The sequence below is a fragment of the Salvelinus alpinus genome, chromosome 18 (genome assembly GCF_045679555.1).
Source record: "Salvelinus alpinus chromosome 18, SLU_Salpinus.1, whole genome shotgun sequence".
NCBI lineage: Eukaryota > Metazoa > Chordata > Actinopteri > Salmoniformes > Salmonidae > Salvelinus > Salvelinus alpinus.
In genome coordinates, this window is record NC_092103.1 from 26561257 (window position 1) to 26579477 (window position 18221).

At 42.0% G+C, this 18221-nt stretch overlaps 1 protein-coding gene across 3 annotated transcripts in view; it reads left to right on the forward strand.

Moving 5' to 3' along the window:
- Nucleotides 1–18221, forward strand: part of mast4 (microtubule associated serine/threonine kinase family member 4) — a 181909-nt gene that overhangs the window by 37110 nt on the left and 126578 nt on the right. For all 3 annotated transcript variants that reach the window (XM_071350830.1, XM_071350831.1, XM_071350832.1), the window contains exons 2-3: nucleotides 6398–6545; nucleotides 14316–14440. In XM_071350830.1, the coding sequence (XP_071206931.1) occupies nucleotides 6398–6545; nucleotides 14316–14440 (273 nt within the window). The remainder of the gene's footprint in view (nucleotides 1–6397; nucleotides 6546–14315; nucleotides 14441–18221) is intronic.

Here is an 18221-nt window from a genome sequence, read left to right on the forward strand (position 1 = left end):
AGCCGATTCTAGATTTCATTTTGGATTGGAGATGTTTAATGTGAGTCTGGAAGGAGAGTTTACAGTCTAACCAGACACCTAGGTATTTGTAGTTGTCCACATATTCTAAGTCAGAACCGTCCAGAGTAGTGATGCTGGGCGGGCAGGTGCAGGCAGCGATCGGTTGAAGCGCATGCATTTAGTTTTACTTGCATTTAAGAGCAGTTGGAGGCTACGGAAGGAGAGTTGTATGGCATTGAAGCTCATCTGGAGGCATGCGTAGCCAAGTGATCGTATGTGTCCAGTGAGTGGTTGGGTTGGCTGGGGACACGGCGATTTGGACAGCTAGCAGGCCGGGGCTAGCAAGCTAGCATAAGGGCCTTAGATGGACGTCGCGATGGGGGAAAGTCTGTTTTTGCCTCCTCGTGCGGTGACGTCGATAGACCAGTCTTGAAATTAGTAGGGTTCCAAGTAGCAGAGGGGTCCAAGTCCAATTGGCAAAATGGGTATAGTGGTCAAGAAACTGGCCGATGGATCAGCTAACAGTCCAATATGCCTAGATAGCTAGCAGGACGCGGTTAGCAGAATGGGCCTTCAGGGGCCTGTTTGGATCCTTCGGCAGATTATGTCGGTATTCCAGTCGTGAAGGATCGGCGGGGTTCCGTGCCCCGTACCGGCAGTAGAAGGGGTCCGGATATTGTAGCCGAGGAGTGGGCTTCAGGAATAGCCCAGGAGCCAAAGCTTGGAGATGGGTCTATTATGGGCTTGCTCCAGGCTAGTTGGTGCTAGCTCCAGGATGGAAACGTTAGCCAGGAGTAGTCAACCCGGGTTGCGGTTAGCTAGCTGCGATGATCCAGATGAAAAGGTTCAGCGTTTGCGGTAGGAATCCGGGGATATGGGGAGAAAAATAGGTCCGGTATGCTCTGGTTTGAAACGCGTTGTACAAACTGGCGAGAGCTTTCCGAGCTAAAGGTTAGCTGATGACCGCTATCAGTGGTTAGCTGACTGATAGCTTATAGCTAGTTAGCTAGCTTCAGTTGAGGTATTCCAGTTCGGAGGTAAATAGAAATACTTAAGAAAAAAAACAGATCCACACCACATTGGGTGAGGCGGGTTGCAGGAGAGTATTTTGAAGTTGAGGTTTAGGAAAAATATTAAAAAGAATGCGAAGAAAAATATATAACATATATACATGGGACAAGACAAAGACGTCTGACTGCTACGCCATCTTGGATAAGAATGTTCTTGTATTTGTAAGTGTACATTTTTCATAAACCCTGTTTGACTAATAAGTATGATGACTTTTGCCAGTCTATTGCTAATGAGCATTATTATTTATTTTATTTTCACAATTTATTAAACTAATGGGTCTGTAGTCAGCAGGGGACTCTCCAGATTGTCCTGGTTGTAATAGATTTGAAATAACTTTATTATTTTTTCAAGAGAAATTGATGTTTACGATTCAAACTCCTGGCTATTGTCAGTCATCTTTTTCTCATACTGTAGCGCAATGTTTATTATTATTATATAAATAGAAGTTGATCCAGTGGTCAGAATATGAATCATACACCGCCTCAATGCATTCTGGTTGTTTTATGACTCAATTTGTTTTTATTGAATTATTCGTACTCTGGAGCAGAAAGTCTGGCCGCAGCCCAATTATGACCTAATTTAATTTTACTGTGGTTGTTTAAAGTCCATCTGTTAAATCTTATCTGCTTTTTCACCACTCTGCATCTGGTTAATAATCAATAGGTAATGCATAGGGGATATTTGAATACTCACAATGGCGGAATGGCACCCAAATATTGTCAGCCATATTTTATACACAAAAAAACAGCCTGTACCTCATTGTTTGTACGATATTGATGCAGAAATGAATAGTAGGAATGCACATGCAGAAACGGAACGAAGCACTTCATAGACCTACATCACAATATATTGAAATAATAAACAATTTCAGTGGTCTTTTTATTGAATCGCATTACTTTTTCAAAACTTTAACTCTTAACCAGATACTAAACCAGGACTCTCCAACCCTGTTCCTGGAGAGCTACCCTCCTTTAGGTTTTCGTTTCAACCCATCAACCAGCTAATTATTAGAATCAGGTGTGCTAGATTAGCGTTGGAGTGAAAACCTACAGGATGCTAGCTCTTCAGAAACAGGATTGGAGAGCCCTTAAGTTTGGCCCGTGGGCCTCCAGTTATGGAGCACTGCCCTTCACCCTAAGGCCTAGCTGGGTCAATTTGGGATTCTGTGATGTGTTATAAGATAACTAGTTAAGATTTACTAGTTCAAGTTTTGTTATTTTTTGTTTTTATGAGCATTTATGTCCAGTTCAAGTTGTCACGGAGACCTGCTGTTTTCAAAAAGTGAAATAACACAAAGGTAAACAAAGAACAGGATGGCTGTATTTGGGGAATCTCACTATTGATCCTTTGTGATATTACAGTTCAGACCAATAAAGAGCAGTGTCTGGCTGTGGTGGAGAGGGACGAAAATTTGAGAGCACCATCTGTGTCAGAGAAGAACACAAAATACTCTATCTTTGAGACCTCTTCCTTTCCATATTGTTCTTTACATAGGTGTTACCTACAGTACTCACCCACCCATTGTCTGTTTCAAAAACAACATGCATTGAAGATAGATTGGTATAATATGTCAGAGCATATTCTTATGTAATCACATCATAGTTGATCTCCTATTGTATACATTCAGATATCAACACAGCCTTGTGACATGAAATTCATCCCCTTGTTTATGGGTATTACTGTACGCCTATATATACCTGCACCTAAGCTGTGTTCGAATACCCATACTAACATACTGTATACTACGTACTTAATGAGTATATACTATATACTATTAGTTCATTTTAGTATACTGTAAATGAGCTGTATCCTTTCAGTTGCGCATTCTAGCCTTTCACCTGTCTACTGGAAGTTGATGCTGTTGCTATGCAACTTTTTGCTAGCTTGTTAGCATAACAAATTACTAGCTAGACATCTTACGACTTCATTTACAATGTCCATTGAGAACGCACAACGACTATACCACTTAGCTAAGCTAAGAATGACATAAATAATCAAGTCAATAAACGTTGGGTAGTTAGTTATATAGCATTTAGTTAATATACGGTTCAATGTGTTAGTAGCCAAATATACTTTAGGTGTCTAGCTAATATACCGGTACATACTGCTGTAATGCTATGCGGTTTGTAAGGATAGCGTAGCTAACACATTGTCAGCAAACATAACGTGTGACTTATTTGAAAAGTTTTTAAACATTTGTCATAATTAGTTAAAGCAATGAATTTGTATCTGCTCTCGTCAGACTTCTGCTGCATATTTTCTGCAATTTTCTTCAAATCTGAATTGCATTATGTGCCCTAAAAGCACGGAAATAGTGTGCACTGCTTGTTTACTTTGTATTTTGGCGGATGTAGTACGACATCCGGGAACTTTTGTCATACTAACTATATCAATACTTTGACCATTAAGCATACTACATACTCAATTTACGTCACAAATAGTGCAGTTAGTATCAGTATTCGAACACAGCTCTAGTTTCTTGAAATGGGATAATAAGGCCCTATGTGTGTTTTAGCAATTATTGCCACCTAAAGGGTTAACAGCATTGACAGCTTTGCACACTCTTGGCATTCTCTCAACCAGCTTCACCTGGAATGCTTTTCCAACAGTCTTGAAGGAAATTTTGTTGGCTGCTTTTCCTTCACTGCGTTCCAATTCATCCCAAACCATCTCAATTGGGTTGAGGTTGGGTGATTGTGGGGGCCAGGTCATCTGATGCAGCACTCCATCACTCTCCTTCTTGGTCAAATAGCCCTTACACAGCCTGTAGGTGTTGGGTCATTATCCTGTTGAATAACAAATGATAGTCCCACTAAGCGCAAACCAGATGGGATGGCATATCACTGCAGAATGCTTTGGTAGCCATGCTGGTCAAGTGTGCCTTGAATTCTAAATAAATCACTGACAGTGTCACCCAGCAAAGCACCATCACACCTCCTCCTCCGTGCTTCACGGTGGGAACCAAACATGCAGAGGTCATCCGTTCAACTACTCTGCATCTCACAAAGACATGGCGGTTGGAACCAAAAATCTCAAATTTGGACTCATCAGACCAAAGGACAGATTTCCACCGGTCTAATGTCCATTGCTCGCGTTTCTTGGCCCAAGCAAGTCTCTTATTGGTGTCATTTAGTAGTGGTTTCTTTGCAGCAATTCGCCCATGAAGGCCTGATTCACGCAGTCTCCTCTGAACAGTTGATCTGTGTCTGTTACTTGAACTCTGAAGCACTTATTTGGGCTGCAATTTCTGAGGCTGGTAACTCGAATTAACTTATCCTCTTTAGTAGAGGTAACTCTGGGTCTTCCTTTCCTCTGGTGTTCCTCATGAGAGCCAGTTTCATCATAGCGCTTGATGGTTTTTGCGGCTGCACAAACTTTCCAAGTTCTTGAAATGTTCCGTCTTCACTGACCTTCATGTCTTAAAGTAATGATGGACTGTTGTTTGTCTTTGCTTATTTGTGCTGTTCTTGACACAGCCCTATTTTGTAAAAAAAACAAATTATTATCTTCTGTGTATTACCCATACCTTGTCACAACACAACTGAAGGAAAGAAATTCCACAAATAAACTTTTAACAAGGCACACCTGTTAATTATAAAACACGTTCTAGGTGACTACCTCACAAAGCTGGTTCAGAGAATGCCAAGAGTGTTTAAAGCTGTCATCAAGGCAAAGGGTGGCTGCTTTGAAGAATTTCAAATATAAAATATATTTAACACTTGTCTTTGCTTACTACATGACTCCATGTGTTATTTCATAGTTTTGATGTCTTCACTATTATTCTACAATGTAGAAAATGGTACAAATAAAGAAAAACCCTTGAATGAGTAGGTGTGTCCAAACTTTTGACTGGTACTGTATTTTTCAATACTTCTATAGGCTACTGTATCAATCAATCATTCATTTGTTCATGTCATCACACAGCATTCGAGTCATTCATGATTTGAAATGCAATCAAGCATTTTAGTTTTAAAATAAAGCAAGTCTTGAATAATTATCTTAAACAGTAAATTAACTGTTCCTTTTCGGGAAATTGCATTCATGAATGAATGCGACTGTTTAGTTTTTGCTGTAATAAAGGTTTAACGAAATGTTTTTTACAACATTCTGGTATGCTTATAATTTATTTATTGTTTACATTTGTTCCAAGCTGTTAGAAAAATGGTATTGTAATCTTACAGCACCTGCTTTTCACACGAATATGTACGCAGTGCTTGCTCCTTACCTTATTTTTCTTGATCTCCAGTATTTTCCATAACTGTCAAATGTATTCCTCACATCTAAATCCCTTTACCTAGGTATTTTTACATATATAGACACACCCTATGTGTTTTAATAAAATAAACTATATGCATTGAGCTTGTCTGATGCTTTAAGCTTACGGTTTGATGAAATAAGACGAATGCCTCGGATGCCAGAGATCTAGATAACCAGAAGGAACAACCTGAACCTGACCCAACTATTCTCCTCCCGCTCCTGCTGGATTTAGTAGATTTTGCCATTATTCTCCCTGAAGTTGCAGGTAATAGGCTACATGAGGAGTCGGCAGCCTTTCTCATGTTGAATGTCAATTTATGTTACCATTTTTTACCGATCTGCGTGCCGTTATGGATTTCGTATGCACATTTTCGTGGAACAGTTTAATTGAATTTGTCTTCATATCTTTAAATTATTGTCATGTGGTTAATCAACATTCTATCCAAATCCTAAATGAAAATGATACAAACCTAACTTCTGTTGCCAACTATGTAGAAAGTATACATGGTCGACCAAGATTTCTTTTTTTGTCGGGGACAGCCCTACTTCTTGTAGCAGTCATTATGCTATAGAAAATGAACACAGGACTCATCAACAGTCTCTCAAGCCCATGTGCTAGTGATTTAGCCAGCTAATCTTTATATTTCAAGTTTTGCCAACTCGGGTCTATTTGCTAGTTACTAAGGTTGAACAGTTGAATTGTTGTGAACTCACCCTTCTGTCTGAAAAGCGTGTTAGCTTGTCCACTTTGTTCAGATGTTGAAATCAAGTGGCCTACCTTATTGAGAATGAGTTGCCAATTCCTTATTGTTTTATGCTGTTTTATGCAAAGGAGACAAGACCAAAAATACAACATGAGAACAAGTGGAAATAAACGCTCATAAAAATGAAAAATTACAGAACCTTGATTCTTGCGATACAGGCATTTGGAATATCTCTCAAAAACATGCATTAGAATCAATCAAATGAATTTGATATATTACCCAGCTCTTGACATAACCCGCCAGTGTGGTTCTTGATCCACCATTTGGGATGCATTGAACTAACATCCTTCTTTTCTCTCCTGCAGTTGGATAATATCCTGTACCCTCCGTCCATGCCCTTCCGCAAGTCCAGTAACCCTGAGGTGATCCACGGCCTCGCCTTCAAGTTTAAGAGGCAGCTCAGTGATGACGGCAACAACCTCCGCAGGGGAAGCCTAGGAGGCGCTCTCACAGGTAACAATCATATCTGCCCTGCAGGTGCACATACAGTACATGCAAACACAGAAATGCAAGCGTATACTTACACACGCATATGCAAACATGTACTCATGCATGCACGCAGGCACACACATAAACACGAGCAAGAAGATGCTTCACTCTGACCATTTCCCAGTGAATTAGATATGAACGGTGAGCCATACAATGTGTTTTGTTTGGCTAGTAATGCAGTGAGGAGTGAACTGGGGCTGTGCTCCGACCGGGGCACTAAGTAGGGATTTCCTCTCCTGGCTGGTGTGTAATGAGTACTGGGGAGGAAGCCATTTCACTGAGAGGAAGAAAGGATCACCATTTTCCTCCCTGTCTCTGTCTGTCATCCGGCCCCCCCAGGCTTTACAGTAAGGCACCGGATGCCATGGGGAGGGGACATGTCTTAGAACACCAGGGTCGTATTCAGCAGGGCATACTGTAGCATAATACTTTTCAACGGGAAACAAAAATCTGTGTTCTTAGTGGACAAGTTCAGGTTGTGCCTCCCAGTTTAAAAAAGTTTTGAAAATATTTCTCCCTACTGAACAGGACCCAGGTAGAGAAGCAGATGTGTGTCCTAAGTCTGAGGTAGATAACTGTTGCAGAGGGAAAAGGCATTTATGGAGATGTCCAACTAAAACAATTGGTGACTAGTTATGGTAGGCAGTCTGAAAGACACACACACACAATCCATTTACAAAATTATGTTGCATGGTTTAATAACAGGAGAGAAACAAACCCCCTACCTGAAGTATTCTCAAGATAAGTGCTTTTGTGCTGTGAGGTCACCATTCATGGAGATGGGTGAAAATCCTCTTCAGCATCACATCTCCATCAGCCTCTTTTGAAATGCATGAGGCAAGGCCCATTTGAAATGCATGAGGCAAGGCCCATTTGAAATGCATGAGGCAAGGCCCATTTGAAATGCATGAGGCAAGGCCCATTTGAAAGGCAGGACATTTTGGTAACGCAAGGCTCATGCATGTGTAATGCGCCTAGGCTTACTGTAGAGTCTTGTCGCGCAATAGCATCTTTTCATGAGCCAGGCTATTATACTCGTGAAAAGCGATTGGGAGAGTAAAGGAGATGGAACATATGGTTATTTCGACAGATTGGAAAGGCTAAATAGTTGATTGAGTTGAGTGTAAAGCATGATGCAAGGACAACCACGTCACAGACACTAATGTAAACGCATGCACACATACACACAATAGGCAAACAGAACATTTTACGTTTCACCATGGTATTACCTACACCTGTTGGTTGTGACTAGTTGAATAGCTTCTCAGGGAGGTGTTGACGCTTGTTTTTGACATTTCATTTGAACTCATCTGTTGCTCTCGTTTCCAACGCCTCATCATTTGCAAATTTCATCCGCCCATTTTATTTCATTTTGTCTTCACAGCACTGTTGAGTGCAGACAATTTCGTCAGTGCCAGCACGACAGACAGAACCAAAATAATAAGACACATTTGCTACTTCAGCCACATATTTCAAATCCCAAATTAGACAAAGGAGCTTCTCTGTAAGTGGTTGAATTCTTACTTGTCACAGCGGTGTGCATCATGTTTGCAAGGTGTATCAAATGTGATCAGACTCTTCATTTCACCCGTCTGATTGCATCCTACTTAAAGGGACGATCGGGCATTTTAGCTAGCACGATTCGTCAGTGTTCATGTTTGGCTAGGTCTTTCTTGGGCTGTAGACTAAAGCAGATCAGGTGACGTGTTTACCAAGGATATCTAAATGCAGTGAGCGTGAAAGGGAACGCTATGCACTCTATCGCTGTCTGATTGGCTTCAATGGGTAGAGCTGGAGGGACTTAGACCATACGTTGAACAACATGGAACAATTTGTATTTCTAGTTCATTTTAGGTCATCAAATTCCAGTCCTTTTGAAGGCAACACCTGCTGACATTGTCCCTCTGGCATTTTTGTGTTCAGCTAATGTTATTGATTTGCTTAACCTTAACAAGGTCGCAATCAGTCTGTGATCAAAAGGCAAGATCAAGGACCAAATCCCATCTTACACCACGGTCCCCCAGGACCAAACACCATCTTACACCACGGTCCCCCAGGACCAAACACCATCTACACCACGGTCCCCCAGGACCAAACCCCATCTTACACCACGGTCCCCCAGGACCAAACCCCATCTTACACCACGGTCCCCCAGGACCAAACCCCATCTTACACCACGGTCCCCCAGGACCAAACCTCATTTTACACCACGGTCTCCCAGGACCAAACCCCATTTTACACCACGGTCCCCCAGGACCAAACCCAACTTACACCACGGCCACCCCCAGGACCAAACCCAACTTACACCACGGCCCTCCCCAGGATCAAACCCCATTTTACACCACGCCCTCCCAGGACCAGACCCAGTTTACACCATGCCCCCCCCCCCCCCCCCCCCAGACAAGGTGAGGAGTGTCTCCGTCCCTTTCACTCCTACACTCTGCCAGGACTGTTAATCCTCCAATCTTGGCCGCTGATTTGCCGTGCTTCCTTCAACAGGAAATAGAAATAAACACACACATGGAAGTCAAGAGGGGATGAGAGGGGCCCGGAGGTTTAAACACAATTCCAGGGAGACGCTTTTCGAATTACTGCCAGGAGCGTCAATGACATAAAACCTAGTGTGATACAATAATCCAGACTACAAGGGCGTGTGCGCACACGCACACACACACACACACACACACACACACACACACACACACACACACACACACACACACACACACACACACACACACACACACACACACACGTTATTTGGGTTGTACACCGCGCAGCCGATTCCATAACGGAATAAAATGTGGTTGACGGTAATCGTACCACCTGTGGACCTACTGCCATCTAGCGACTGTTACTTGGAGAGAACTTTTGGGTGAAAAATGTATGAAAGGAGAATATATTTGCCCCTGAAAATATGTATTTCTTCAGAGCTTGTTAATCTTAGGATTCTATTTATTTACATTTACATTTACATTTAAGTCATTTAGCTGACGCTCTTATCCAGAGCGACTTACAAATTGGAAAGTTCATACATATTCATCCTATTCATTCATTTATCAAACATCTCTTCAACATGCCCTTGCTCAGACACCATCTCCTCCTTTTTTATTTAATAATTTATTGATCTATGGGATTACTTTCTTGTTTGAGGTATACTATAATAAAACTATATATATATATATATATATATATATATATATATATATATATATATATATATATATATATATATATATATATATACACATACATACATACATACATACAGTGGGGAGAACAAGTGTTTGTTACACTGCCGATTTTGCAGGTTTTCCTACTTACAAAGCATGTAGAGGTCTGTTGGCAATGACAGAGGTCAAACGTTTTCTGTAAGTCTTCACAAGGTTTTCACACACTGTTGCTGGTATTTTGGCCCATTCCTCCAAGCAGATCTCTTCTAGAGCAGTGATGTTTTGGGGCTGTTGCTGGGCAACACGGACTTTCAACTCCCTCCAAAGATTTTCTATGGGGTTGAGATCTGGAGACTGGCTAGGCCACTCCAGGACCTTGAAATGCTTCTTACGAAGCCACTCCTTCGTTGCCCGGGCGGTGTGTTTGGGATCATTGTCATGCTGAAAGACCCAGCCACGTTTCATCTTCAATGCCCTTGCTGATGGAAGGAGGTTTTCACTCAAAATCTCACGATACATGGCCCCATTCATTCTTTCCTTTACACGGATCAGTCGTCCTGGTCCCTTTGCAGAAAAACAGCCCCAAAGCATGATGTTTCCACCCCCATGCTTCACAGTAGGTATGGTGTTCTTTGGATGCAACTCAGCATTCTTTGTCCTCCAAACACGACGAGTTGAGTTTTTACCAAAAAGTTATATTTTGGTTTCATCTGACCATATGACATTCTCCCAATCTTCTTCTGGATCATCCAAATGCTCTCTAGCAAACTTCAGACGGGCCTGGACATGTACTGGCTTAAGCAGGGGGACACGTCTGGCACTGCAGGATTTGAGTCCCTGGCGGCGTAGTGTGTTACTGATGGTAGGCTTTGTTACTTTGGTCCCAGCTCTCTGCAGGTCATTCACTAGGTCCCCCCGTGTGGTTCTGGGATTTTTGCTCACCGTTCTTGTGATCATTTTGACCCCACGGGGTGAGATCTTGCGTGGAGCCCCAGATCGAGGGAGATTATCAGTGGTCTTGTATGTCTTCCATTTCCTAATAATTGCTCCCACAGTTGATTTCTTCAAACCAAGCTGCTTACCTATTGCAGATTCAGTCTTCCCAGCCTGGTGCAGGTCTACAATTTTGTTTCTGGTGTCCTTTGACAGCTCTTTGGTCTTGGCCATAGTGGAGTTTGGAGTGTGACTGTTTGAGGTTGTGGACAGGTGTCTTTTATACTGATAACAAGTTCAAACAGGTGCCATTAATACAGGTAACAAGTGGAGGACATAGGAGCCTCTTAAAGAAGAAGTTACAGGTCTGTGGGAGCCAGAAATCTTGCTTGTTTGTAGGTGACCAAATACTTATTTTCCACCATAATTTGCAAATAAATTCATAAAAAATCCTACAATGTGATTTTCTGGATTTTGTTTCTCATTTTGTCTGTCATAGTTGATGTGTACATATGATGAAAATTACAGGCCTCTCTCATCTTTTTAAGTGGGAGAACTTGCACAATTGGTGGCTGACTAAATACTTTTTTGCCCCACTGTAAGTATTTGATACATCAGAAAAGCAGAACTTAATATTTGGTACAGAAACCTTTGTTTGCAATTACAGAGATCATACTTTTCCTGTAGTTCTTGACCAGGTTTGCACACACTGCAGAAGGGATTTTGGCCCACTCCTCCATACAGACCTTCTCCAGATCCTTCAGGTTTCGGGGCTGTCGCTGGGCAATACAGACTTTCAGCTCCCTCCAAAGATTTTCTATTGGGTTCAGGTCTGGAGACTGGCTAGGCCACTCCAGGACCTTGAGATGCTCCTTACGGAGCCACTCCTTAGTTGCCCTGGCTGTGTGTTTCGGGTCGTTGTCGTGCTGGAAGACCCAGCCACGACCCATCTTCAATGCTCTTACTGAGGGAAGGAGGTTGTTGGCCATGATCTCGCGATACATGACCAAACCCCATCATGACCAAACCCCCCTGGGGGACCGTGGAGTAAGATGGGGTTTGGTCCTGGGGGACCGTGGTGTAAGATGGGATTTGGTCCTGGGGGACCGTAATGTAAGATGGGATTTGGTCCTGGGGGACCGTAATGTAAGATTGGATTTGGTCCTGGGGGACCGTGGTGTAAGATGGGGTTTGGTCCTGGGGGACCGTAATGTAAGATGGGATTTGGTCCTGGGGGACCGTAATGTAAGATGGGGTTTGGTCCTGGGGGACTGTAATGTAAGATGGGATTTGGTCCTGGGGGACCGTAATGTAAGATGGGATTTGGTCCTGGGGGACCGTAATGTAAGATGGGATTTGGTCCATCCTCCCCTGAATACGGTGCAGTCGTCCTGTCCCCTTTGCAGAAAAGCATCCCCAAAGAATGATGTTCATACCTCCATGCTTCATGGTTGGGATTGTGTTCTTGGGGTTGTACTCATCCTTCTTCTTCCTCCAAACACGGCAAGTGGAGTTTAGACCAAAAAGCCCTATTTTTGTCTCATCAGACCACATTCTCCCATTCCTCCTCTGGATCATCCAGATGGTCATTGGCAAACTTCAGACGGGCCTGGACATGCGCTGGCTTGAGCAGGGGGACCTTGCGTGCGCTGCAGGATTTTAATCCATGACGGCGTAGTGTGTTACTAATGGTTTTCTTTGAGACTGTGGTCCCAGCTCTCTTCAGGTCATTGACCAGGTCCTGCCGTGTAGTTCTAGGCTGATCCCTCACCTTCCTCATGATCATTGATGCCCCACGAGGTGAGATCTTGCATGGAGCCCCAGACCGAGGGTGATTGACCGTCATCTTGAACTTCTTCCATTTACTAATAATTGCGCCAATAGTTGTTGCCTTCTCACCAAGCTGCTTGCCTATTGTCCTGTAGCCCATACCAGCGTTGTGCAGGTCTACAATTGTATCCCTGATGTCCTTACACAGCTCTCTGGTCTTGGCCATTGTGGAGAGGTTGGAGTCTGTTTGATTGAGTGTGTGGACAGGTGTCTTTTATACAGGTAACGAGTTCAAACAGGTGCAGTTAATACAGGTAATGAGTGGAGAACAGGAGAGCTTCTTAAAGAAAAACTAACAGGTCTGTGAGAGCCGTAATTCTTACTGGTTGGTAGGTGATCAAATACTTATGTCATGCAATAAAATGCAAATTAATAATTGCAATAAAATGCAATTAAGTATTGCCCAGTGACAGCCCAGAAACCTGAAGGATCTGGAGGTCTGTATGGAGGAGTGGGCCAAAATCCCTGCTGCAGTGTGTGCAAACCTGGTCAAGAACTACAGGAAACGTATGATCTCTGTAATTGCAAACAAAGGTTTCTGTACCAAATATTAAGTTCTGCTTTTCTGATGTATCAAATACTTATGACATGCAATAAAATGCAAATGAATTACTTAAAAATCATACAATGTGATTTTCTGGATCTTTGTTTTAGATTCCGTCTCTCACAGTTGAAGTGTACCTATGATAAAAATTACAGACCTCTACATGCTTTGTAAGTAGGAAACCCTGCAAAATCGGCAGTGTATCAAATACTTGTTCTCCCCACTGTATATATATATCTCGGAAATCAGTGTAAAAGTATCCTTCCTGTATTATAGCCTTCTATGAATATATAATCTGGGTCTTCGTGCAAGTTCAGGTATGCCTCGTGGTTGTGCAATGTTTGTAACGTCACTGATCTCATAAGTGGATTGACTTTCACTGCTGCCTCATTTACCCCCTGTGAGCCTACTCTGTTTTAAGGAGAGGAGAAAGACGAGATTAGTTCATTTCTGTGAAGCACTCAGTGATAATGTAATATTGTTTTTGTTTGACCTTTCATTTATTATCCGTTCACATGGGCAAATGGTGTGAGTAGGCCACAGGTATCCTCGTAGAGTGAATGTATCCTTGGCTTCTAGTATTTATTTACACCCAAAATAAAATCAGTAAAATTTTTCTGTTTTTAAAGCTAATTTCCTACAATTATACACTTATACTATGTCTTATGCCATGTTCTTATGCTATTTGAGTGAGACAAACCTAACGAAATCAGTGGGGCCCCATGACATTCTCCCTGACTGTCTAGTTTTTATTTGGGTCATTGTTAGTTCTCAAAGATTGTCTTGTTTAAAAAAATATAGCTCCATTTATATTTTCTACATACTTCATATCTGGTTTTAGTAGTTGAAGTTTACACTGAGAACTTTTTACCATCATGAACATTTTTATTTAAAAAATTTGAATATTTTTTGGGAGTGGCGGCAACACTGCTGCTGAATGAATAAATCAAATGTATTTATATAGCTCTTCTTACATCAGCTGATATATCAAAGTGCTGTACAGAAACCCAGCCTAAAACCCCAAACAGCAAGCAATGCAGGTGTAGAAGCACGGTGGCTTGGAAAAACTCCCTAGAAAGGCCAAAACCTAGGAAGAAACCTAGAGAGGAACCAGGCTATGATGGGTGGCCAGTCCTCTTCTGGCTGTGCCGGGTGGATGAAACATATAGAGGAAACACTGGTTGTCTGTCTTGTCCGACAGGAAAAGTATATTCTCTCTATAGATTAACTACTGTTGTGTGTCTTGTCCTATAGGAAAGTACCTGCTGCCCTATGTGTCCCCCCAGCAGGCATGGCAGTCCCCCTCGGAGACCTCCAACCTGGTGCGGATGTGCTCCACCACCCTGGGGAAGTCCGCCCCCTCACTCACCTCTAGTCTGGTGAGTACTTATGGGTACTCATGACATCCAATGATTCCTCTTCCTCACTCTGTCCCCCCATGCTTTGATGTTGAGACCAGGATATTGTTAATCAGGTGTTTGATTGCTGTATTTATCAGAAGATTTTGCCATACAAGCCATTCAGCATTTCAGTACAATGAATACACAGCAACTGAATGTCAATCAGTAAAAATGGTGAACAAAATGTTATTTTACCTTCATCTCAAGGTTATAGTAGTAGTGATTCATATTTTGTCAGAGCCTTAGTATTCAGGCCCTTAACGTTCCACAATCAATGCTCAGTTAAAGATGATTCCAGAAAAAGACTAAATCAAGGTGATTCTGTGAAGTGGTTTTAAAGGAGATCCGTCTGAGGTCTTGATTGTAGCAGAGATGGACTAATCCCTCAGTCTGAAATGACCTCAGTCACCAGTGACTGGTCTCACTTCGACCTTCAGCGTCAACGAACCTTTAAGTCAGATATCACCCATCTTGCCTGTGTCCTTTCAGATAACAAAACGATAGCCAGCCCAGTTTTACTTTTAATGGGAAAGGATGTCATTCCTGTCCCATTTCAAACGAGTGAGAAGTCATTGGAAGTTGAAGCTAAGCCAATTCTGTCCAGATATGAGTCACTCAGTCCAGCCCAGGGGTGTTTTCACCTGGACGAATGAAAATATATCAGCCTCTACATTGCTTTCCAACGAAGGTGCATAAACAAGGGAGAAACCAGAAATTTGAAATACAGTTTTCATTAACTCTTGGGCAGAAAGATTAGGCAGAAAAAGTTGGGCAGAAAAATACTTACAGTATTTATTAAAACCATATCTTTCATTAGTGTTTTCCCAAATCATGTCATAAGATTTGCTTTCATCTGAATGTGGAGATTCAGAGAAGGCCCATCTGTGTGGATGTTTCTGTAAACCAAACAATTTATAGCATTACAGACAGCAGTTTGGATCTGAGCAAATATCGAACATGCTGAATGTTTCTCAACACTGGGGGGCGCCAGTGTGCTGTTTGGAGTTTGCCAACAGACACTCATTGTTTGAGGTGCATGCATATCAGAGCCTTGATGAACACATGGGACTTTGTGAATGAGATTCAATGTGCTTCTTCAATATACAGTGTTATGTGGACACATGAAAAACAAACAAGTATTCTCAATGTATATTAATTGAAAGAGTATTCGTACAGTATTTGAGTAAACATCCTGTACGCATGCCTGATCTTGGCTTTTTCCAAACACAATCTAACGAATAATCAATGACAACAATTAAGATATTGAGTAAAAGTTCAGCAGGACTTTATCCAAAGACATTGAAGAACCCAAAGACACAGAACCCGTAAGAACCCAAAGACCTAGAACCCACTAAAGATCTCATGGCAGTTATCACCCTCGTTGCTGTGAAAAATATGTTCTCAGTCAACTTACCTGGTAAAATAATTGTCAATAAAAATTCAAAAGATCACAGTATGGTCAATGTTTGGTCCTCATAGTGTTTCCCAATCCTGGTTTCTGGGGACCCAACAGCTTAATCATCAGTCAATCAGTTGAATCATTTGGGTAAGTGCTGGTTTGGTAACTGTCATAATATCATGTCCCCATCATATCTGTTCCCCATCATATCATGATATCAGATCCCCATTAATATCAGGTCCCCAATGCGTCTGGTCTCCAGAAAGTCTCCATGAGGTCATGCCCCCTCCCCAGAGGTGAGTGTGGAGTGGTGGGTGAAGAGCCTCCCTGGAGACTGTCACGTCTTATTAGATTCTCCTCACACTCTGTAAACAGGAGCCCAGACCCCATGTAGCAAGGGCTGATTGAAATTAATGATTGCTGAGGCCAGGGTCAATGCAGCACAAACAGAATGTCATTACACAGGGCTGAGATAGGAGACGCGTTCTCATCTATTGTTTCTCATGGGTGGCTAATTTTTGTGTGCGTATTCTGAGAGTTTTTGTGCGTGTGCCGGTTTACATGGTCATCTTTGTATGTGTGTGAGTATTTGTGTGCATGTTGAGGGTTGTATATCTGCATGTTAGTAGGTATGTATTTGTATAACTGTGTCAGAGTATCTGTGCGTTGTCTGACTGGTGTGTAGCTTGGTGTATCAGTCCACGGCACGACTGATGGTAATGTTTATCCTTATCGGTCTGTTTGCATGCCTCTGTGTCTCCCTAGCCCCCCTGAAGAAATTAAATGCTGCTCGCCACTCCTTACACAGTCTGGTGTGGACGCGTCGAATCGCTGATGCGTGGCCACATCCTAATAGCATCTTTTAGAGTGGATAGTACTGTAGTAAATTCTCAGGTGAACGCCATCTCTAGAGTCATGGTATTATTTTGTCAGGAAACTGGGTGCATAATAAATACTAGTGATTCATATTTGACCTTGAGAAAACAGTCTCTGTGTACTGTACTGTTATCAGGGACAGTTGTTTTGTTTTTATCTTCGTGTTTGTCAGGGACCATGCACAACTTGTTGCACCTGAGATGGCTTTCTGTGGGACCAGATGATTGTGGATCATTGCTACAGAATTCCAGATCACAATGTCTGAAAAGTAGGAAATATTATTAACCAGGTTGCTATTGGTAAATAAAAAGTGTTCTCAATGACTTACTTGGATTGTAAGAGGTATATTAGAATATGCATTCTCAGTCGGCAGGTACACTGAGTTTTGGGGACTTGAATCACAGTTTAAAAACGAATCCATCTCGTATGAAAAGCTGGCTTTGTTCCATCAAATGAAACATTTCACTGCAGCATTGGGCTGTTTAGCCCCAGGGACCATGTTACACAATTTTTATATATGAAAAAAACACTTTAGTCTTCTCATAATCCTCTTCTGTTCTTTTGGAAGATCCTGTCAGGGCTGCCCATGTCAGCTTTATATGTATCCAATATAGGCTTTGGCCCATGGATCTCATGCTGAAATATAATATTCTTAGGAGAATACAAATTATCATCAGAATCATTAATTCATTACGGCGGGGTTCTCAAAAGGGTCATTGGAGTTTGAAGCAGGAGTTGGAACCGGTTCAGCGAACAAAACTGGAAACTGAGAAACCAAAATCAGAACCATGAACGAAAGTAATCTTTACTGTCCGGAACAGAACAGTTATTTTAAAAGCATGGGAACCGGTTAATGTTTTCCGTTCTGGGAATTTTTTCTTCAGCCCTACACAAAACGCAAACAAATTACCTATGCAAAGCCCTCTCTGTCACTCAAACTGTCTGCCTGCCAGAAAATCTTTGCCAGTGTGTGTGCCAGGGTTTCGGTAAGTAACGTGACCGGGAAGATTTCAATTTACCGGGCATTGGAGAATTTTGCCGGACATTCAGAACCGACCTGGCACAGCCAGCACCATCAGTAAATTAGGAATATTTGCCAAATGAGCCACATTTACATGTACTTAAACCGCCTATAACAAAAACACTTTCTTCTGTTTCGATGTGTAGAATATGTAAAACTTTATGGCGTATTATTTTTGTTTTCTGTTTTCCTAAAACAATACAGTATGTCCACATCACTGTTCAGCTGTCAGAGATGTGAGCACTAAATGCATCATGCATAGACTTATAGGCTTAGGCATCCACTGTATACAGTGGAATGTATCATTCCATGAGACTGACCAGGTAAATCTAGGTGAAAGCTATGATCCCTTATTGATGTTACTTGCTAAATCCATTTCAATCTGTGTAGATGAAGGGGAGGAGACAGGTTAAAGAAGGATTTTTAAACAGTGAAACAATTGAGACATGGATTGTGGATGTGTG